The sequence below is a fragment of the Bison bison genome, unplaced genomic scaffold, assembly GCF_000754665.1.
Source record: "Bison bison bison isolate TAMUID 2011002044 unplaced genomic scaffold, Bison_UMD1.0 scf7180017864380, whole genome shotgun sequence".
Taxonomy (NCBI): domain Eukaryota; kingdom Metazoa; phylum Chordata; class Mammalia; order Artiodactyla; family Bovidae; genus Bison; species Bison bison.
Window position 1 is genome coordinate 4,453,677 of NW_011494952.1, and position 22,964 is coordinate 4,476,640.

General features: G+C 37.2%; 1 protein-coding gene across 2 annotated transcripts in view; it reads right to left on the reverse strand.

Moving 5' to 3' along the window:
- LOC105001241 (chromosome unknown open reading frame, human C10orf107) overlaps positions 1 to 22,964 on the reverse strand; it is a 169,469-nt gene that overhangs the window by 130,679 nt on the left and 15,826 nt on the right. For both annotated transcript variants that reach the window (XR_826838.1, XM_010857416.1), the window contains exon 3: positions 3,429 to 3,598. Coding sequence is in view for 1 of the 2 variants with exons in the window: in XM_010857416.1 (XP_010855718.1) it covers positions 3,429 to 3,598 (170 nt within the window). In the remaining variant the exon portion in view is untranslated. The remainder of the gene's footprint in view (positions 1 to 3,428; positions 3,599 to 22,964) is intronic.

Genomic DNA, 22,964 nt, shown 5'->3' on the forward strand with positions numbered 1-22,964 from the left:
TTATAAGGCTGACAAAAATCACATCTTTTCTTAACTTTCTGACTTTAAAAATAATGAATGGGTGTTGTACTTAGTCAAATGCTATCTTTGCATCCATTTACATGATCATGTGCTCTTTTCTTCTTTCAATTTTTTACATGAATCACATTTTCAACACCAAACCATTCAGCATTGAATTTCTGATATAAAGCCCAACTGGTCATCTATATTATTTTTTTATGAATTGCCTGATTAATTCTGACAATATTTTGTTGAGATGCTTTTATGTTCATTAGGGACATTGCTCTGTAATTTCTTCTCCTCCTTTTACTCCTACTTCCCCCCACCTTTCCTCAACTTTTTCTTCTTTTCCCTTTCTCCTCACCCCTCCTTCTTCTCTTTGTCAGGTTTGGTATGAAGATAATTTTAGCCTCAAAAAATGAGTTACAAAGAGTTCTTTCCTCTGTTATTTCTGGAAGATGTCATATATAGTTGGTGGTATTTCTTCATTAAATGTTTAACAGAATTTTCCAGTAGAAACCTCTGGGCGTGAAGAATTTTTTCCAATAGTTCTTAGCAACAAATTCAATTTTTTCAATAGTTATGGGACTATCAAGATATCTACTTCATCTGGTGAATTTTATTAGTTTGAGGTTTTTGAAAACTGGTCAGTTACTTTTGTTTTCTAATGTACATATAATTAATATTCTCTTATTATTCTGTTAATGTCTGCACAGTCTTTAGTGATATCCTTTTTTATACTTGATAATAATAACCTGTACCTGCCATCTTTTTTCTTAGTCAGTTTTGCTTCATGTTTATCAATTTTGATCTTATCAAAGATCCAGATTTTTGTTTCACTGATTTTCTCTATTGGTTTTCCATTTTTAATTTCATTGACTTCTGTTTATTATTTATTTCTTTTCTCCTTGATCCATGCTCTATTCATTTACTTAAAAATCTTTTCTAATATCTGTTGAGGCTTTCTCTTTGACTCATGGACTATTAAGAATTGTGCTGTTCAATACCCAAGTGTTTGGAGATTTCCCTTACATGTTTCTGTTGTTAACTGTTTAATTCCATGATGGTCAGAAAATATATTTGTATGGTTTCAATTAAACTTAAGGTTGTTACATGACCCAGGATATGGTCCACCTTGATGAATGTGCCATACACACTTGAAAGCATGACTATTCTGTTGTTTTGGGGTATACTGTTCTGTAAATGGCAATTAGATCCAGACAGTTGATGTTTTTCTTTTGGTTTACCTTATTTGTGACCTAGTCAGCCTCTTGAATTTACAGGTCTATGTCTTCTGATAAATTTGGGATGTTTTCAAGTACTGCTTTTTCAAATGCTTGTTTACTGCTGTACTCTTTCTCCTATCCTTTTGGGACTCTGAATGATATGTATATTAGAACTTCCATTGTCCATAGGTCCTTGAGGTTTTGTTCATTTGTTTATCAATCTTTTTTTAATTTTTTCTCTGTATTGCACAGATTGGATAATTTCTATTGCTCTTCCATCTTTAAGTTCACTGATTTTTCCTTTGTCTCCATTCTGTTATTGATTCCATTCAGTGAGATTTTAATTTTGGTCATTGTACAATTTGGTTCTAAAATTTTGTTTCTTGATTATACCTTCTGTTTCTTTCATGATTCTTTATATTTTAACGTTTATTTCAACAATGTTCACAACAGTTCTTTTAAGCTCTTGTAGCTGTTTTGAAGTCTTTGTCATCTAATCTCAATATCCATTTCATCTTATTGTTGGTATCTAGTTACTAATATTTTCCATACAGGATGAGATCCACACAGTTCTTTGTCTGCCTAGTAATTTTGACAATAGTATTCAAATAATATTATTTCTATTTCGAGACCTGTAGTACTCAAAGATTCCACAAATATTTGTGTCATGAGGGAAAAAACAGCCAAAGTCTGTTTTTGTGATGATTTACTAAGAATTCTTTTTTGGAAGATTATAGTTCAACAACTGACACTGAAACAATGTTATATTATTTATCAGGACTCTTAATAATAAAATAGTACTGAAAAGACTGAATTCTCAAAACTAACTACCTAAGACTTCAGTTTCTGTTTTAGTTTTATATTAAGTACAGAATAATCTGAAATCAGTCAATTAATATCATACAATATTTCTCATTGTCAAATATAATTATTTTTTTCTTCTATTGGTACATTATTAGTGTTTAACATGGCACCACATACCTAAGTAAAGAAAAAATGAAATTCTCCTATTTGCAGAGAAGGAAAAATATGGATTTTTCTTCCTCACATACAAAAAACTACCAATTCTTCCCTTGTTAAGAGTGATGAGGAGCAGGAAGAAAACATAAGGTGTGAGTGATTCCTCAATTAATTTTGCTAACACAGTATTTCCCCTGCTTCTGAACAGTTAGAAAATGATACAAGGAACAAAATAAGCTTTGTGTGACAAAAGTCCTCCATTAATTTTAGTAGGACAATGGTGACAATACTTTAGGGGTAGAAAGGTCTTCTACCTCCCCAAATTTTTTAAAAAAGAAACTAAAAACAAGCAAATAATCAAAAGAAGAGACAAAATGGAAGGAGGAGGAAATGAAGGAAGGAAGGAAGGAAGCAAAGCTGCCTCCCGTAGACACAAGCAGGTCTTTCAGTGGAGTTAGAAATATCTTGACATTTATTGTGTTCATGGTCTTTTGATTACACAGTAAGATTCATGTTCCTGTTCTGCCACTTACCAACTATGCACCTTGGACCGCTTGCTCAACTGTGATATAGGGGTTATGATACCTCCCCTGCAGCTGTTCTGCATTTTACAATCTATGTTGAAGACTGGAACCAAATATACTGCCTAGGACAAAGTTGGCAATAAGTAATGATAGATTTCCTTCTTTTCCTCCTTCCAAGAAAGTAACTCTGTTTATTCTCAAACAAAAGTCATCACATTTAAAACTGCTCCAAGGAAGAATTTCCAAATTTCCGTAGTAACTCATTTCAGTAAATTAAAAAACTCACAAAATCTAAGTGTATGGGACTAATGTCTATTTCATGGGGCTTTGATACTGACCAAAGTTACCTCCTAACAGCAAACCTGATATTACAGTAATATTTAAATGTAAGATAAGATGAAAACAGCTCAAACAATAAAAAATATCTAGATAAATCTGAACTACTTGACATTTTTGGGATGATGACACTGATGAGATTTCAAAATTAAAGTAATATATCTGGCAAATTCATTATTAAGAGAACATTAACCTTATTAAGTATTAACACTTTACAACTTAATGAAGTTATGAAGTATATTCTTTCTATATATACCCAAGGAAAAAACATAATTTTCATTGTAGGATTTACAATAAAATTAGGAGCTTTTGCTTGAGAAAATTCATTTAGACAGTGGACTAAATTTTCTTTTCTTAAAAAAAGAAAAAGTAATGTACTTACTTCTAAGATTATGAAGTAGCATATCTAGTAAAGTCATAAATTTTGAATATTGAATAACAGAGAAGTCCATTCCTTTTGCCCACAAAAATCCAGATACATAATAATCTAGTAGACTGGCTTCCTTTAAACAGGTTTGAAGATTTTTGAAATTCAAAAACTTTTCTAGTTTCCTGTAACAAGAAAAATCCAGATATTAAAATTGATTAAACACTGACAGTTCCTTTTCTAAGTTTTGAAAACAGATACTATTCTTTAATGAAGATTCTATAATGCTCATAATCTAAAAAATCTATGATTATATCAACATCCTAAATTCAAAACAGCATTCAAAAGAGAGAGCACATGAAATTTCTTATTATTCTTTTTTTTCCACTTCCTCTTTCTTCTTCTTCTAAATTTCTCTCCTCTCTTTTTTTTTTAATTGGAGGAAAACTGCTTTCCAATGTTGTGTTGGTTTCTGCCATAGAATATGTGAATCAGCCATAATTATACATATTTCTTCTCTTGAGCCTCCCTTCCCTTCTCTCATACCACCCCTGTAGGTCATCACAGAGCATCAGGCTGGGCTCCCTGTGTTATACAGCAACTTCTCACCAGCTGCTCATATGTTGATGCTACTTTCTCCATTCATCCCACTCTTTCTCTCCCTTTCCCACCATGTTTACAAGTCCATTCTCTACATCTGTGTCTCCATTCCTTCCCTGCAAATAAGTTCATTGATACTGTTTTTCTAGATTCCTTATATATGGGTTAATATATTAATTTGTTTTTCTCTTTCTGATTTACTTCACTCTGTAGGCTGTAGGTTCACCCACCTCACTAGAACTGACTCAAATTCATTTTTTATAGCTGGGTACTATTCCATTGTATATACATACCACATCTTCTTTATCCATTCATCAGTCGATGGACATTTAGGTTGCTTCCAGGTCCTGGCTATTGTAAATAGTGCTGCAATGAACACTGCAGTACATATGCCTTTTAGGACTGTTTTATCAGGGAATATGCCCAGTAGTGGGGCTGCTGGGTCATATGGTATATTTAGTCCTAGTTTTTTTAAGGAATCTCCGTACTTTTCTTCATAATGGCTATATCAGTTTATATTCTTTATATTCCCACCAACAGTTGTCGGGAGGTTCCTTTTTCTCTTATTTATCTCTGAAGTAAAATGTCGTAACTTTTTATTTTCTTTCAAATTCAATGTCTTTTTCCATTTATACAATCAAGTTTCTTTTACTTCTAGCAGTGTTCTGGAACTGGATTGTTAAATATTTATTGTTTTCTTTTTTAAGAATTCCAATTATGTATGTTTTACTCATTTTTTCTAATACTGTAATTTTCTTTATCTTCAAAAAATTTTAAATCAATTTCCTTTTCATTTTATATGCTTTTCTCATTACTGTCTTCTATGTCCCTTGTATTTTCAGCATTGTTAATTCTCCCTTGGACTACTTATAAATTTCACTTCTGTGAGATTGCTCCTTCTCTACTTTTTTTAAAAAAAAGTTTCATCACCTTTTATTTCTTTTTATCTCTACCTTGATTTTTTTGTATCTCTGTCTTATGTTCTTGTGATTACTTCACAAGAGTTCTTATTCTTAATTCATTATAAATATTTGAGCTTTTTTTTTGTCTGTTCATGGCCATATTTTTCTCGTGTACTTCCTTTGCCTGACATTTCTTTTTCCTATTCTTCATTTTTATCCTCGCAATGTCTTTGTATGTATACTCCTAGTTTAACGCTCAAACCTGGTCATATTACAAGCTATTTTCTATATGAAATAAGTTTATGTCCATTATTTTACTTTTTAGGGTTTATTCAATTAGTGGGAAAAATGAAAGATATACAGTAAGTTCTCCTTATACCACATAAATAATCTATTTCTTATAGATATAGGAAGTATCTGCTCCACACCTTATAATATAGTCCTGCTGTTGCAAACAAGTGTTCTTGGAATGGCACTTCAGGGTTTTCACTTCACCTGGGAGAATAAGTATATTTTTAAAACTCATTCTCAGATCTTCAACTATGTGATCCTCCTTGTACTTTTCCCCACACTTCTGCTAGATCTACCATGTTTCTGGCTGGATCTACCATGTTTCTGGCAGTAATACTCACATTTTGCAGTCTGGACTTTCATTCTCCTTGTTAGTACAGAGATGGAATTGGTATTTCCTTGATGCTTATATGTGATTTCTGAGGGAGAAAGAGAGTGTGTGTGTGTGTCTGTGTGACAACTTTATACAGCTATTGAAAAAAAAAGATAGCCCTTATTATTTATAATATTGAAATAAATTATATGATCAGAATAATGAATACAGCAAGATTAAACAAGTTTGGGAAAAAATAAAGCTGATGTTATGTTTAAAACACTCTCATCCAACTCAGAAACATTTCATTTACAGTGGTATCAGAGTAGACCCCAATCCCCAAAGTGAGATCTGAGTCTTTTCACAGTAATCATAGCTCCCTTCTCATAATGCTATATAATGCCTTTCTGTATATGGCATTCTTTATACTGTCCTATTTTGTTCTAGTTAATGCATAACTAAAGGTAAGGTTAATTTTCTTCTGTGGAACAAAAATCAAAAGCATAAATAAGTAGCTTTGACTGCTACTGGCAGCTGTTTTAGAAAAATCAGTCCCAAGATTAAGCCTTACTTCCTGATAATTTTGAGGACTTGAGTCAACACTGTAGTCACTCTCTCTCTCAATGTCCCATTATGTGATAGTTTACACACACAAATATGTGTCAGTTCAGTTCAGTCGCTCAGTCGTGTCCGACTCTTTGCGACCCCATGAACTGCAGCACGCCAGGCCTCCCTGTCCATCACCAACTCCCGGAGTTCACTCAGACTCATGTCCATCGAGTCAGTGATGCCATCCAGCCTTCTCATATGTGTACATGTGCATAAACTTTATTTTTAAGACAATACAATCAGTATGTTACAAGAAAATAAAAGCATGCACAACTGATACATTTTGTCAAGCAGAGAAATTAAATGATAGATGCAGAAAAGAACGGGCAGGCACTCTGGGGAGGGAGGTTATCTTACTAGCCAGCCATCTTGCATTTGCATTGGATCTCAGTCAGCAAGATTCATTTTTCAATGTTTATAGTACCACTTAGTCTTAGGTGAAAAGCAGTAAGAAAACTTCCATAGTAGTAAAAACTTGTGGTATTTTACTAGAATCAATAAACAGGCCAAGAAACAGGTAGAAAACAAAGAAACAGACCAAATATATATGGAAACAGGAATATGAGAGGTAATATTTCAAAATCAGTAAGAGAAGTACGAATTGTTCAAGAATGATGCTAGTTTATTCCAATAGAAATTAAAAAGTTAAAAAAAAGATGCTGGCAGCACTAGCTAGCCACATAGAAAATAAAACAATACTTTAACCAATACATGGATTAACTAAAACAAACCCAGTAGCATTTTATTCTGAATTATATCCTTAAAGCTTTGGTTTTTTGGGGGAAGAGGGGAAATTTACAATAAGAGTGTATTTGTTTAAGAAACAGTTTTTGAACAGCAACTTTTCTTATTTTCCTTGCTATCAAAGCTTTTATTTTATGAAGTTTAATTACTTCTCTGATTCACTATGCTGGATATATACTCTAACATCTAATTGCTATAATCTGCATTTTGAATGTTTTCATAATTTTTTTTTCATTACTGACTTTATTTTCAGCAAGATACTGGATTTATTCTTTTTTTCCTTTATTTTTTATTGAAGGATAATTGCTTTACAGAATTTTGTTGTTTTCTGTCAAGTCTCAACATGAATCAGCCATAGGTATACATATGTCCCCTCTCTTTTGAACATCATTCCCATCTCCCTCCCCATCCCACCCCTCTAGATGGATACAGAGCCCCTGTTTGAGTTTCCTGAAGCATATAACAAATTCCCCTTGGCTATCTATTTTACATATGGTAATGTAAGTTTCCATGTTACTCTCTCCATATATCTCACCCTCTTCTCCCCCTCCCCATGTCCTTAAGTCTATTCTCTATGTCTGTTTCTCCACTGCTGCTCTGCAAATAAATTATTCAGTATCATTTTTCTAGATTCCGTATATATGCATTAGAATAGGATATTTATCATTCTCTTTCTGACTCACTTCACTCGGCATAATAGGTTCTAGGTTAATCCTTCTTGTCAGAACTGACTCAAATGTGTGCCTTTTTATGGCTGAGTAATATTCCATTGTGTATATATACCACAACTTCTTTATCCATTCATCTGTCGATGGACATCGAGGTTGCTTCCATATTCTACCTATTGTAAATAGTACTGCAATGAACAATGCAATATATGTATCTTTTAAAATTTTGATTTCATCAAGGTATACGCCCAGGAGTGAGATTGCTAGGTCATATTGTGGTTTTATTCCTAGTTTTCTAAGGAATCTGAACACCGTTGTCCATAGTGGCTGTATCAGTTTACATTCCCACCAACACTGCAAGAGCATTCCCTTTTCTCCACACCCTCTCCAGGATTTATTGTTTGTAGACTTTTTGATGATGGCCATTCTGACCAGTGTGAGGTGATATCTCATTGTAATTTTGATTTGCATTTCTCTAATAATGAGTGATGTTTAGCATCTTTTCATGTGTTTATTAGCCATCTGTATGTCTTCTTTGTATGTTTAAGTCCTTTTCCCACTTTTTGATTGGGTTGTTTGTTTTTCTGGCACTGAGTTGTATGAGCTGCTTGTATATTTTGGAAATTAATCCATTGTTAATTGTTTCATTTGCTATCATTTTCTCCTATTCTGAGGGTTGTCTTTTCACCTTGCTTAGAGTTTCCTTTGCTATGCAAAAGCTTTTAAGTTTCATCAGGTCCTACTTGTTTACTTCTGTTTTTATTTCAGTTACTCTAGGAGGTAATGTTGAAGAAACTAAAGTTGAATGGTTCTACGAAGACCACAAGACCTTCTAGAACTAACACCAAAAAAAGATCCTTTTCATTATAGGGGACTGGAATGCAAAAGTAGGAAATCAAGAGATACCGGGAGTAACAGGCAAATTTGGCCTTGGAGTACAAAACGAAGCAGGGCAAAGGCTAACAGTTATACCAAGAGAACGCACTGGTCATAGCAAACACCCTCTTCCAACAACACAAGAGAAGACTCTACATATGGGCATCACCAGATGGTCAATACCAAAACAGATTGATTATATTCTTTGCAGCAAAAGATGCAGAAGCTCTATACAGTCAGTGAAAACAAGACTGGGAGCTGACTATGGCTCGGATCATGAACTCCATATCAACAAATTCAGACTTAAAATGAAGAAAGTAGGGAAAACCACTAACCATTCAGGAATGACATAAATCAAATCCCCTACAATTATACACTGAAAGTGACAAACAGATTCAAAGATTAGATCTGGTAGACAGAGTACCTGAAGAACTATGGACAAAGGTTCATGACATTGTACAGGAGGCTGTGATCAAGACCATCCTGAAGAAAAAGAAATGTAAAAAGGCAAAATGGTAGTCCAAGGAGGCCTGACAAATAGCTGAGAAAAGAAAAGATGCGAAAGGCAAGGAGAAAAGAAAAGATATACCCATTTGAATGCAGAGTTCCAAAGAATAGCAAGGAAAGATAAGAAAGCCTGCCTCGCTGATTAATGCAAAGAAGTAGAGGAAAACAATAGAATGTGAAAGACTAGAGATGTCTTCAAAAAAATTAGAGATACCAAGGGAACATTTCATGCAAAGATGGGCATAATAAAGGAAAGAAATGTTATGGACCTAACAAAAGCAAAGATATTATATTAAGAAGAGGTGGCAAGAATACACAGAAGAACTATACAAAAAAGATCTTCATGACCCAGATAACAGCGATGGTGTAATCACTCATCTAGAGCCAGACATCACGGAATGAGAAGTCAAGTGGACCTTAGGAAATATCACTACGAACAAAGCTAGTGGAGGTGATGGAATTCCAGTTGAGCTATTTCAAATCCTGAAAGATGATGCTGTGAAAGTGCTCACTCAATATGCCAGCAAATCTGAAAACTCAGCAGTGGTCACAGGACTGGAATGGGTCAATTTTCATTCCAACCCAAGTAAGGCAATGCCAAAGAAGGTTCAAACTACCATACAATTGCACTCATCTCACAAGCTAGTAATGTAATGTTCAAAATTCTCCAAACCAGGCTTCAACAGTATGTGAACCATGAACTTCCAGATGTACAAGCTGGATTTAGAAACGGCAGTGGAACCAGAGATCAATTTGCCAACATCCACTGGATCACAGAAAAAGCAAGAGAATTCCAGAAAAAATATCTACTTCTGCTTTATTGACTACACCGAAACCTTGGAGTGTGTGGATCACAATGAACTGTGGAAAATTCTTAAAAGAGATGGGAACATCAGACCACTGGACCTGCCTCCTGATAAATTTGGATGGAGGTCAAGAAGAAACAGTTAGAACTGGACATGGAACAACAGACAGGTTCCAATAGGGAAAGAAGTACATCAAGGCTGTATATTGTCACCCTGCTTATTTAACTTATATGCAGAGTACATCATGCAAAATGCCAGAATGGATGAAGCACAAGCTGGAATCACGATTGCCAGGAGAAATATCAATAACTTCAGATATGCAGGCGATACCACCCTTATGGCAGAAAGCAAAGAACTAAAGAGCCTCTTGATGAAAGTGAAAGAGGAGAATGAAAAAGTTGGCTTAAAACTCAACATTCAGAAAACGAAGATCATGGCATCTGGTCCCATCATTTCATGCCAAATAGATGGGGAAACAATGGAAACAGTGAGAGACTTTAATTTTGGGGGCTCCAAAATCACTGCAGATGGTGACTTTAGCCATGAAATTAAATAACACTTGCTCCTTGGAAGAAAAGTTATTCCCAACCTAGACAGCATATTAAAAAGGAGAGACATGACTTTGCCAACAAAGGTCTGTCTAGTCAATGCTATGCTTTTTCCAGTAGTCATGTATGGATGTGATATTTGGAGGATAAAGAAAGCTGAGCACTGAAGAATTGATGCTTTTGAACTGTAGTGTTTGAGGAAACTCTTGAGAGTCCCTATCCAACCAGTCCACCCTAAAAGAAATCAGTCCTGAATATTCATTGGAAGGACTGATGCTGAAGCTGAAACTCCAGTACTCTGGCCATCTGATGAGAAGAACTAACTCACTGGAAAAGACCCTGATGCTGGGAAAGATTGAAGGCAGGAGGAGAAGGGGATGACAGAGGATGTGATGGTTAGACGGCATCACCGACTTGATGGGCATGAGTTTAACTAAGCTCTGGGTGCTGGTAATGGACAGGAAAGCCTAGAATGCTGCAGTCCATGGGGTTGCCAAGAGTCGGACATGACTGAGCAACTGTAATGAACTGAACCTAGAAGGTGGACCATAGAGAGGATCTTGCTTTGATTTATGTCATTGTGTGTTCTGCCTATGTTTTCCTCTAAGAGTTTTATAGTTTCTGGTCTTACATTTAGGTCTTTAGTCCATTTTGAGTTTATCTTTGTGTATGGGGTTAGGAAGTGATCTAATTTCACTCTTTTACATGTAGCTGTCCAGTTTTACCAGCACCATTTATTGAAGAGGCTGTCTTTGCCCCATTGTATATTTTTGCCTCCTTTGTCAAAAATAAGGTACCCATGGGTGCTTGGGTTTATTTCTGGGCTTTCTATCTTGTTCCATTGGTCTATATTTCTGTTTTTGTGCCAGGACCATATTGTCTTGATGACTGTAGCTTTGTAGTATAATTGGAAGTCAGGAAGGTTGATTCCTCCAACTCCATTCTTCTTTCTCAGGACTGCTTCAGCTACTCAGGGTCTTTTGTGTTTCCATATGAATTGTGAAATTTTTTGTTCTAGTTCTATGAAAAATTCCACTGACAATTTGATAGGGATTGCATTGAATCCGTAGATTGCCTTTGGTGGTATAGTCATTTTCACATTATTGATTCTTCCTACCCAGGAGTGTGGAATATCTCTCCATTTGTTTATGTCATCTTTGATTTTTTTCATAAGTGTCTTATAATTTTCTGTGTATAGTTCTTTTGTCTCCTTAGGTAAGTTTATTCTTAGATATTTAATTATTTTTGTTGCAATGGTGAATGGGATTGATTCCTTAATTTCTCTTTCTGATTTTTCATTGCTAGTATATAGAAATACAAGTGATTTCTGTGTATTGATTTTGTATCCTGCAACTTTGGTAAATTAAATGATTAGCTCCAGTAATTTTCTGATACTATTGTTATGATTTTCTATGTACAGTATCATGTCATCTGCTAACAGTGAGAGCTTTACTTCTTCTTTACCGATCTGGATTCCTTTTATTTCTTTTTCTTCTCTGACTTCTGTAGCTAGGACTTTCAGAACTATTTTGAAATAACAGTCAAGAAAGTGGACACCCCTGTCTTGGTCCTGATCTTAGTGGGGATGCTTTCAGTTTTTCACCATTGAGAATAATGTCTGCTGTAGGCTTATCATATATGGTCTTTACTATGTTGAGGTAGGTTCTTTCTATGCCTAGTTTTGAAGATTTTTTAATCATAAATGGGTGCTGAATTTTGTCCAAAGCCTTTTCTGCATCTATTGAGATTATATGGTTTTTGTCTTTTAATTTGTTAATATGGTGTATCACATTGATTTGCAAACACTGAAGAATCCTTGTATGCCTGGAATAAACCCAACTTGATCATGGTGTATGAGATTTTTGATGTGTTGCTGAATTCTGTTTGCTATAATTTTGTTGAGGATTTTTGCAGGTATGTTCATCAGTGATATTGGCCTGCAGTTTTCTTTTTTTGTGTTGTCTTTGTGTGTCTTTTTTTGGGTTTGTCTTTGGTGTCAGGGTGATGCTGGCCTTGTAGAATGAGTTTGGAAGTGCTCCTTCTTCTGCAATTTTTGAAAGAGTTTTAGAAAAACAGACATTAGCTCTTCTCTAAATGTTTGATAGAATTCTCCCATGAAGCCATCTGGTCCTGGGCTTTTTTCTTTTGGAGATTTTTGATCACAGCCTCAATTTCAGTGCTTGTAATTAGGTTGTTTTATTTCTTCACAGTTCAGTCTTGTAAGATTGAACTTTTTTTAAGAACTTGTCCATTTCTTACAGGTTATCCATTTTATTGCCATATCGTTGTCAAAACAGTCTCTTATAGTCCTTTGTATTTCTGCATTGTCATTGTAACCACTCCTTTTTCATTTCTAATTTGTTGATTTGATTCTCCTCTCTTTTTTTCATGATGAGTCTGACTAAAGGTTTGTCAATTTTGTTTATCTTCTCAAAGAACCAGCTTTAAGTTTTAGTAATCTTTACTATTGTTTCTTTCATTTATTTTTCATTTATTTATGCTCGGATCTTTATGATTTCTTTCCTACTAATTTTGGGTTTTTTTGTTCTTTTTCCACTTGCTTTAGGTGTAAAGTTAGGTTGTCTATTCGATGTTTTTCTTGTTTCTTGAGGTAGGATTGTATTTCTATAAACTTCCCTCTTAAAACTGCTTTTGCTGCAACCCATAGGTTTTGAGTTGTCATGTTTTTATTGCTATTTATAGAAATTTTTTGATTTCCCTTTTGATTTCTTCTGTAACTGGTTGGTTATTTAGAAACTTACAGTATAATCTCCATGTGTTTGTTTTCTACATCTTTTTCTTGTAATTGATATCTAGTCTCATAGCATTGTAGTCAGATAAGATGCTTGATATGATTTCTATTTTCTTAAATTTACTGAAGTTTGATTTGTGACCTAAGATGTGGTCTATCCTGGAGAATGTTCCATGTACATTTGAAAAAGTGTGTTCTTCTGGATTTGGATGGAATATCCTGAAGATATCAATGAAATCCATCTCATCAAATGTATCATTTAAGACTTGTGTTTCCTTATTAATTTTCTGTTTTGATGATCTGTCCATTGGTGTGATTGGGGTGTTAAAGTCTCCTACTATTATTATGTTACTGTGAATTTCTCCTTTTATGTCTGTAAGTTTTTGCCTTATGTACTGAAGTGCTCCTATGCTGGATCCATAGATATTTACATCTTCCTCTTGGATTGATATCTTGTTCATTATGGAGTTTCCTTCCTTATCTTTTGTAATCTTTAAGGTCTATTTTGTCTGATATGATGATTGCTACTCCAGCTTTCTTTTGCTTCCCATTTGCATGGAATATATTTTTCCATCCTCTCACTTTCAGTCTAAATGTGGTTTGAAGTGAGGTCTGAAGTGACCTCACTTGAGGTTTTGACCTCTTGAGTTCTGAAGTGGGTTTCTTGTAGACATTATATATATGGGTCTTGCTTTTGTATCCATTCAGCCAGTCTGTATCTTTTGGTTGGAGCATTAAATCCATTTACATTTAAAGTAAGTATTGATATATATGTTCCTATTGCCATTTTCTTAATTGTTTGGGGTTGGTTTTGTAGATCTTTTTTCATCTATTTCTTGACTATATAAGTCCCTTTAACATATGTTGTAAAGATGGTTTGGTGATACTGAATTCTCTTAACTTTTGCTTGTCTGAAAAGCTTTTTATTTCTTTATCACTTTTGAATGAGATCCTTGCTGGGTACAGTAATCTTGGTTGTAGATTGTTCCCTTTCAATATTTTAATAACCTTCCATTCCCTTCTGGCCTGCAGAGTTTCTGCTGAAAGATCAGCTGTTATTTGTATGGGGTTTTCCTTCTATGTTACTTGTTGCTTCTCCCTTGCTGCTTTTAATATTCTTTGTGTTTAGTCTTTGTTAGTTTGATCAGTATGTGTCATGCATATTTTCCCCTGGGTTTATCCTATATGGGACTCTTTGTGGCTCTTGTATTTGAATGACTATTTCCTTTTCCATGTTGGGGAAATTTTCAAATATAATCGCTTCAAAAATTTTCTCATAACCTTTCTTTTTCTCTTCTTCTTCTGGGACCCCTACAGTTCAAATGTTGGTGCATTTGATATTGCTTGAGGTCTCTGAGACTATCTTCAGTTCTTTTCATTCTTTTTATTTATTTTGCTATTCAGAAGTTATTTCCACTGTTTTATCTTCCAGCTCACTGATTCATTCTTCTGCTTCAGATATTTTCCTATTGATTCCTTCTACAGTATTTTTAATTTCAGTAATTGTGTTGATTGTTTCTGTATGTTTATTCTTTAATTTTTCTAGGTCTGTGATAGTTGATTCTCGCATTTTATCCATTCTTTTTTAAAGTTTTTGGCCATCTTTACTATCATTATTCTGAATTAATTTTCAGGTAGTTTGCCTAATTCATCTGCATTCATTTGGACTTCTGTGTTTCTAGTTTGTACCTTCATTTGTGTAGTATTTCTCTGCTTTTTTCATTTTTTCAAAACCTGACTATCTTTGAGGTCTCCTATCCCCAAGCTTCAAGGTTGAATTCTTTATTTTTGGTTTCTGACCTCCTAAAGTTGGTCCGAGGAGCTACCCCTCACCCAAGGTCTGGGGCAGCAACCAAGAGTGCCAGGCTGTGTCAACATAGTACCGGCCGATAGGAGCTACACCACATCTGAGGTCGGGGCGGTGGCCAAGAGGAACTACCCCATGTCCGAGGTCAGGGGCGGCGGCCAGGAGGAGCTACCCCATGATGGAGGTCAGTGGCGGCGGCGAGAGGAGCTACCACAAGCCCGAGGTCAGGGGAGGTGGCCTAGAGGAACAACCCATGTCAAAAGAGCTGTGGCTGCATGGGTGCAGGAGGGCCAAGAGGAGCTACTCCATGTACAAGGTCAGGCGGGGAGACCATGAGGAGATACCCCTTGTCCAAGGTAAGGAGCAGCGGCTGCACTTTGCTGGAGCAGCCATGAAGAGATACCCCATGTCCAATCTAAGAGAAAGCCAAGTAAGATGGTAGGTGTTGTGAGAGGGCATCAGAGGGCAGACACACCGAAACCATAATTACAGAAAACTAGCCACTATGATCACATGGACTACAGCCTTGTCTAACTCAATGAAACTAAGCCATGCCATGTGAGGCCACCCAAGACGGGAAGGTCATGGTGGAGAGGTCTGACAGAATGTGGTCCTCTGCAGAAGGGAATGGCAAACCACTTCACTTTGTTGCATTGAGAACCCCATGAACAGTATGAAAAGGCAAAATGATAGGATACTGAAAGGGTAACTCCCTGGGTCGGTAGGTGCCCAATATGCTACTGGAGATCAGTGGAGAAATAACTCCAAAAAGAATGAAGGGATGGAGCCAAAGAAAAAACAATACTCAGTTGTGGATGTGACTGGTGATAGAAGCAAGGTCCAATGCTGTAAAGAGCAATATTGCATAGGAACTTGGAATGCCAGGTCCATGAATCAAGGCAAATTGGAAGTGGTCAAACAGGAGATGGCAAGAGTGAACATCGACATTCTAGGAATTAGCGAACTAAAATGGACTGGAATGGGTGAATTTAACTCAGATGACAGTTATATATACTACTGTGGGCAGGAATCCCTTAGAAGAAATGGAGTAGCCATCATGGTCAACAGAAGAGTCCAAAATGCAGTACTTGGATGCAATCTCAAAAACAACAGAATAATCTCTGTTCATTTCCAAGGCAAACCATTCAATATCACAGTAATCCAAGCCTATACCCCAACCAGTAACAATGAAGAAGCTGAAGTTGAATGGTTCTATGAAGATCTACAAGACCTTTTAGAACTAACACCCAAAAAAAGATATCCTTTTCATTATAGGGAACTGGAATGTAAAAGTAGGACGTCAAGAAACACCTGGAGTAACAGGCAAATTTGGCCTTGGAGTATGGAATGAAGCAGGGCAAAGGCTAATAGAGTTTTGCCAAGAGAACGCACAGGTCATAACAAACACTCTCTTCCAACAACACAAGAGAAGACTCTACACATGGACATCACCAGATGGTCAACACTGAAATCAGACTGATTATATTCTTTGCAGCCAAAGATGTAGAAGCTCTATACAGTCAGCAAAAACAAGACCGGGAGCAGACTGTGACTCAGATCATGGACTCCTTATTGCCAAATTCAGACTTAAATTGAAGAAAGTGGGAAAACCACTAGACAATTCAGGAATGATCTAAATCAAATCCCTTATGATTATACAGTGGAAGTGAGAAATAGATTCAAGGGATGAGATCTGATAGACAGAGTACCGATGACTATGGATGGAGGTTCATGACATTGTACAGGAGACAGGGATCAAGACCATCCCCATGGAAAAGAAATGTAAAAAAGCAAAATGGCTGTCTGAGGAGGCCTTAGAAATAGCTCTGAAAAGAAGAGTAGTGAAAAGCAAAGGAGAAAAGGAAAGATATAAGCATCTGAATGCAGAGTTCCAAAGAATAGCAAGGAGAGATAAGAAAGCCTTCCTCAGCAATCAGTGCAAAAAAATAGAGGAAAACAACAGAATGGGAAAGACTAGAAATCTCTTCAAGAAAATTAGAGATACCAAGGGAACATTTCATGCAAAGATGGGCTCTTGGTGATGGACAGGGAAGCCTGGCATGTTGTGACTCATGGGTTGCAAAGAGTCAAACACGACTGAGCAACTGAACTGAACTGAACTGAAAGTTGGTCCAGTGGCTTGTATAAGCTTCTTATAAGGTGAGATTTGTGCTGAGTTGTTTGTTTGTTTGTTTTTCCTCCGATGGACAAGGCTGAATGGGGTGGCAATCCTATTTGCTGATAACTGGGTTTGTATTTTTGTTTTGTTTGTTGTTTAGATGAGGGGTTCTGCATAGGGTGTTACTGGTGGTTGGGTGATGCCAGGTCTTTATTTACGTGGTTTCCTTTCTGTGAGTTCTCACTATTCCATACTCCCTAGGGTTAGTTCTCTGGTAGTCTAGGGTCTTGGAGTCAGTGCTCGTACTCCAAAGGCTCAGGGCTTGATCTTTGGTCAGGAATTAAGATTCCACAACTGGTTTGTTATGGCATTAAGTGAGATTAAAACAAATATCCAAAAACGAGAAACCAAAGATGAACCCCAGACAAATGGCAGTTATTAAATCAGGCAAATAATAATTAAAATAATGGAATATACACATACACATATAAAGCCATGAGTAAACTGAAAACAGTCCAACAAAAATCAAGAACAGTAGATTGACCTGGCCAACCAAGTAAATAAAAAATTATATTTACCAGTTACGAACAAAACTAACTAAAGCACAAACTGGAAAACAAAACTAAAGCAAGGTGCCAAGTGTGTTATAAAACAATGAAAACAAAACTAACAACTATGTTGAGAGGAAAGGAAAGAAAGAATATATATGCAATGTTAAATAGAGGTAGATAAATAAGATTTATATACATTAAAGATTAACTGCAAGGGGAAAAGAACAGTAGGAAACAAAGGAATAAATGTAGTAAAAATATAATAATTTTTTTTAATTAAAATTATAAAAAATAGAAGAAAAAAAAGGAGGAAGAAAGAAAAAAAGAAAACTCCACAGAACTGCAAAAGCCCCACGTACAGGCAGAGGTTTATAGCAACAATAAAAAGTGTGACTGAATATACACATATACATATACACCCATAAGCAAAATCTAAACAGTCCAACAAAAATAAAGTACAGTAAATCAACCCAGTTAACAAAGGAAACTAAAAGATTACATCTACCAGAACAAAACGAACTAAAGCACAAATTGTAAATCAAAACTAAAGTAAGGTATCGACTGGGGAATAAAGCAATGAAAATGAAACTAACAAAATGTTGAGAGGAATGGAAATAAAGAAAAGAAACAAAGAATAGATATGAAAAGTTAAACAGATGAAGAAGATTTACATACATTAAGGATTAACTGCAAGGGGAAAAGAACAGTAGGAAAGGCAAACAAAGGAACAAAAGAAGAAAAAAAATAATAGGTTTGAAGAAATGAAAATTAAAATTATAAAAAGAGAAAAAAAAATAACAGAAGAAGAAAGAGAAAAAGAAAAGTCCACAGAACTGCAAAAGCCCCATGTCCAGGCAGTGGTTTATAGCAACAATAAAAAGTGTAACTGAATATACACATATACAGATACACTCATAAGCAGAATCAAAACAGTCCAACAAAAATAAAGTACAACCTATTGACCCAGCAAACAAAGGAAACCAAAAATTATATCTACCAGAACAAAACTAACTAAAGCACAAACTGGAAAACAAAACTAAAGCAAGGTGCCAACTGGGGAATAAAGCAATGCAAATAAAACTACCAAATATGTTGAGAGGAAAGGAAAGATAGAAAGGAAAGAAAGAATAGATATGCAAAGTTAAACAGAGGTAGATAAAGAAGATTTATATACAGTAAAGATCAACTGCAAGGGGAAAAGAACAGGAGGAAAAGCCAACAAATGAATAAATGTACAAAAATAATAATAGGTTTAAAAATTGAAACTAAAGAAAAAGAAAAAAAGGAAAACCCCACAGAACTGCAAAAGCCCAATATAGTGGCAGTGGTTTATAAAAGCAATAAAAAATGAATCTGAGGGGAAAAAAAAAGCTCAAGAGCTGAATTAGATTTCATAGTGAAAGGTTGTTGTTGAATCACGCGAATACACTGGGATTCTTGGCCCCCAGAGGAGAAGAATTCAATCCGGGGCCAGAGATGAGGCTTGATCGCTCAGAGCTTTGTAATAAAGTTTTATTAAAGTATAAAGGAGATAGAGAAAGCTTCTGACATAGGCATCAGAAGGGGGCAGAAAGAGTACCCGCTTGCTAGTGTTAACAATGAAGTTATATACTCTCCAATGAATCCAAAGAATGTCTGGAGGTTGTAAAGACCTCACCAGACCTACTCCCATAATTTACATTTTAGGATAACAGAATTAGCCAGAAGCTTTAATCCAGAGACTGTCCTTAATCCAGAGGCTGTCCTCAGGCAGGATACATTATTGTTATATAATCCTAAGGAATGTAGAGAAGGAAAAAAAGTTTGTCCTTTCTTCCTCCTTGAGAATTCCAGACCCCTCTCTCCTTGGGGACCCCTAGACTCCTTATCAACCTGCCTAGGAAATGACTCTCTCAATAGTGCCAATAAAATCGACAACTAGAACATAGGGGGAAAAGGGGGGAGAGGGGAATCCAAAAGAATTTACAGAGCAAGTCAAAACATAAGAATAATAAATGTTTTTCTTGAGTCACTGCTATCAGAGTCCTTTCCCTCACTGGGAGTCACAGTCCACCTCACCTCCCTAGGACGCCCTCCAACACTGTGCTGATCTCTAGACTTGCTGTGGGGGCAGCTCAGATTCTAATCTGGTGCTACTCCTGTGTGTTCTTGCCTCCAATGTCCACGGCTATCAGAACTAGTGTGTTTTCTTTTGTGGGAGCTCTCAATGATCTTTTATATGTGTCCATAGGCACAGAGTCTGCCTAGTTGATCGTATGGATTCAGTCTGCAGCTTGTACAGCTGGCGGGAAGGTTTTGGGTCTTCTTCCTTAGCCACCCTTCCCCTGGGTTTCAACTGTGGTTTTATTTCCACCTCTGTATGAGGGTCGTCCACTGGGGTTTGCTCCTGAGGCTGCCCTGGAGGACTCGGGTTTGCCCCTGTGAGGTGTGGAGGTGGTGCAGCTGCTTGGGTCACAGGGGTTCTGCCAGCACCAGGTACTCAGGGGAGTTGGTGGCTAGGGCAGCAGGAAATATAGTGCTCTAGAGGGTATGGCAACCAGTATTGGCCAATACACTCCAGTATTCTTGCCTGGAGAACCCCCTTCCCTGACAGAGAAGCCTGGCAGGCCACAGTCTACAGGGTCACATAGAGTTGGATACTACCCAGGTGACCTTGCCTGCACAGATGCAAAGCTTTTTATGCCTGTGGCAGCTCTGCCCCAGTGAGAGTTGAGCATGAAGGTAGTGCAGCTGCTTGGCTTGTGGGGACCCTGGCGGTGCCAAGTGTGCAGGGATATGGACTGCTTCCGCCGCAGGAGTACGGCCCCATCAGAGTCTTTTTTTCAAGCTTTTTTTTTTTGGCTGGCAATAAGAAAGCCTCTTTGGCTAGTCTTTCTCTGTAGCTCCGCCCATTCAGGCACTTAGAGGGCTCCCTTGCCTTGGGTCCTTCTCTGTTGTTTGGTGCATCATGCACATAGAGGGGCCGCCCTAGCTGGGTTCCTACTCTGTAGATCAGCATGTCAGGCACTTAAAGCAGCAACCTGGGTGGGGTCCTGCTCTGTAGTTCAGTGTATCAGGCATTTGATGGGCCAGCCTCTGTATTGTTCAGCTGCCAATGCTAGTGTGTGGAGATAGAAAGGCTATGGTGATGGCTCCACCCCTTATGTGTGACTCAGCAGTATCACCTTGCTTCCATGGCTGCCTGGCTTTCCTCCACAGGCATTTCCCATCACAATCTCCTCCCTTACCTCCCCTCAATCTGTCTCTCTGCAATCAACAGCAGCCCCTGCCCTGGGATTGCTCCACACTACCAGCTGCTGCGCCTTCCAGGGAACCCTTGTCCCTTTCTGGGGTATGTACAGCTGTGGCAAGGACTGTTTGATTCTCATTCCATTTAGGCTTCCATAGATCAGCTGTTTCACTCTCAGCCTTAAATGTTTCTCCTCCGACTCAGACAATTGCCCCTGTGGGGACTGGATGCCTGCTTCAGTTCCCCCACACGCCAAGGGCAGGTCCAGTCCTACTAACACTCCTATTTCCCCCACTAGTTCCTTCGTCCTACCGACTTCTGCATTGTTCTATATATTCTTTTCCTCTTGTCAGGTACTCCTGTCTGCTCTCAGCTGGTGTTCTGCATGCACTTCTGTGTCTAAAGGTGTATTCCTGATGTAGCCGTGGAGAGAGATGAACTCCACATCCACCTACTCCTCCGCCATCTTGTTCCCCAGGATTTATTTTTTACTGTAGTTTCTTGTCTTAGTCCTGCTGCTGCTGCTAAGTCATTTCAGTCGTGTCCGATTCTGTGTGACCCCATAGACAGCAGCCCACCAGGCTCCCCCGTCCTTGGGATTCTTTAGGCAAGAACACTGGAGTGGGTTGCCATTTCCTTCTCCAACGCATGACAGTAAAAAGTGAAAGTGAAGTCGCTCAGTCGTGTCCGACCCTCAGCGACCCCATGGACTGCAGCCCACCAGGCTCCTCTGTCCATGGGATTTTCCAGACAGGAGTACTGGAGTGGGGTGCCATTGCCTTCTCCACTCTTAGTCCTAACAGCTCTTTTAAACATATTTTATAATCTCTTTTTTATCTCTTGTTTTATGGAATCAGTGTCCTCTTTAAACATTAGCTTTGTCTAATGATTTTTTTTGTTTCCGGAAGTTGGTTTCCTTCCAAATGTATTCTTCATTTGCAATCTGCATGTTATTTTTTCAATTAAATATCTGACCTAAATAGCTGCATGTGTCCTTTGCTTTACATTTTTATTGTTTGAATGTTTTAACTGTATATTAATAGACAACTGCCTGAGAATATTTTGGTGAAATCTCCTTGAGGTCCCTCCACTTTTGCTCTCTTTCCCTAATGTGTCCTCCATTGCTTTCCCTAAGTACCATTCGAATCTTAACCTTCAACTTGAGCTGCAGGCTAAATATTTAACATTTCTATTCTCTTAGTTATTTCACGCCAAAGGAAACTGTGCAGGGAGACGCTGGGAACAAGATACAGCTGTGGTTTGAATGTAAAGTTTCCATGCATTTTACTGGCAAATTTGTAAGCTTCTCCTCTAGGGATAAGGAGAGGGGACAGAGAGAATAGTGAGATGGCCACTGATGTAGCACAGGAGAAAGTAGGGAAAGAAAAAGATGCTTAATAGTGATTTAGGAAGTTTTGCTATAGTGATAGGTGATGTAACTACCTACTTATCTCACCAAGAATTTCAGTAAAAATATTACATTATTCTTGTATGCTCTTGAAATTGGAATCTTTCATTTTTTGAATATGATGACATGCAGAAATAAGCCTTAAGGCAAGAGCTGAACAGCTCATGGAAACCAGTTATAGAAAGGTTATTAAAAGATCACTCCACATTATTTCTATGTTTAAATAGTTATTTTCAATTTAGTCTCTCTCTTTTAAGGGATTTGCATGGATCTGTAAATAAAATCAGGGTTACATGAAAACATGAATGACAGCAGTTAGGAGATGAGAAATGTACCTAGATATTTATCCTTACTTGAATTATATTCCAGAAATATATTTTAATATTACTTTAAAGTTTCATTTGATTGGTTGCTTTTATGGAGCAAAATTTTTAATGTTAAAAGGTAAGGGAATGTGCTGATGTCCTATAATTTATTTAAGTAGGTTTATAGCTTTGCAGGACTTCCCTGGTAGCTCAGACAGTAAAGCATCTGCCTACAATGCGAGAGACCTGGGTTCAATCCCTAAGTTGGAAGATCTTCTGGAGAAGGAAATGGCATCCCACTCCAGTATTCTTGCCTGGAAAATCCCATGGATGGAGGAACCCAGTAGGCTACAGTCCATGGGGTCGCAAAAAGTCGGACACAACTGAACGACTTCACTTCACTATAGCTTTGCAGGGGCTTCCCTAGTGGCTCTGATGGTAAAGAATCTGCCTACAATGTGGGAGACCTGGCTTGATTCTTGGGTCAAGAAGATCCCCTGGAGAAAGAAATGGCTA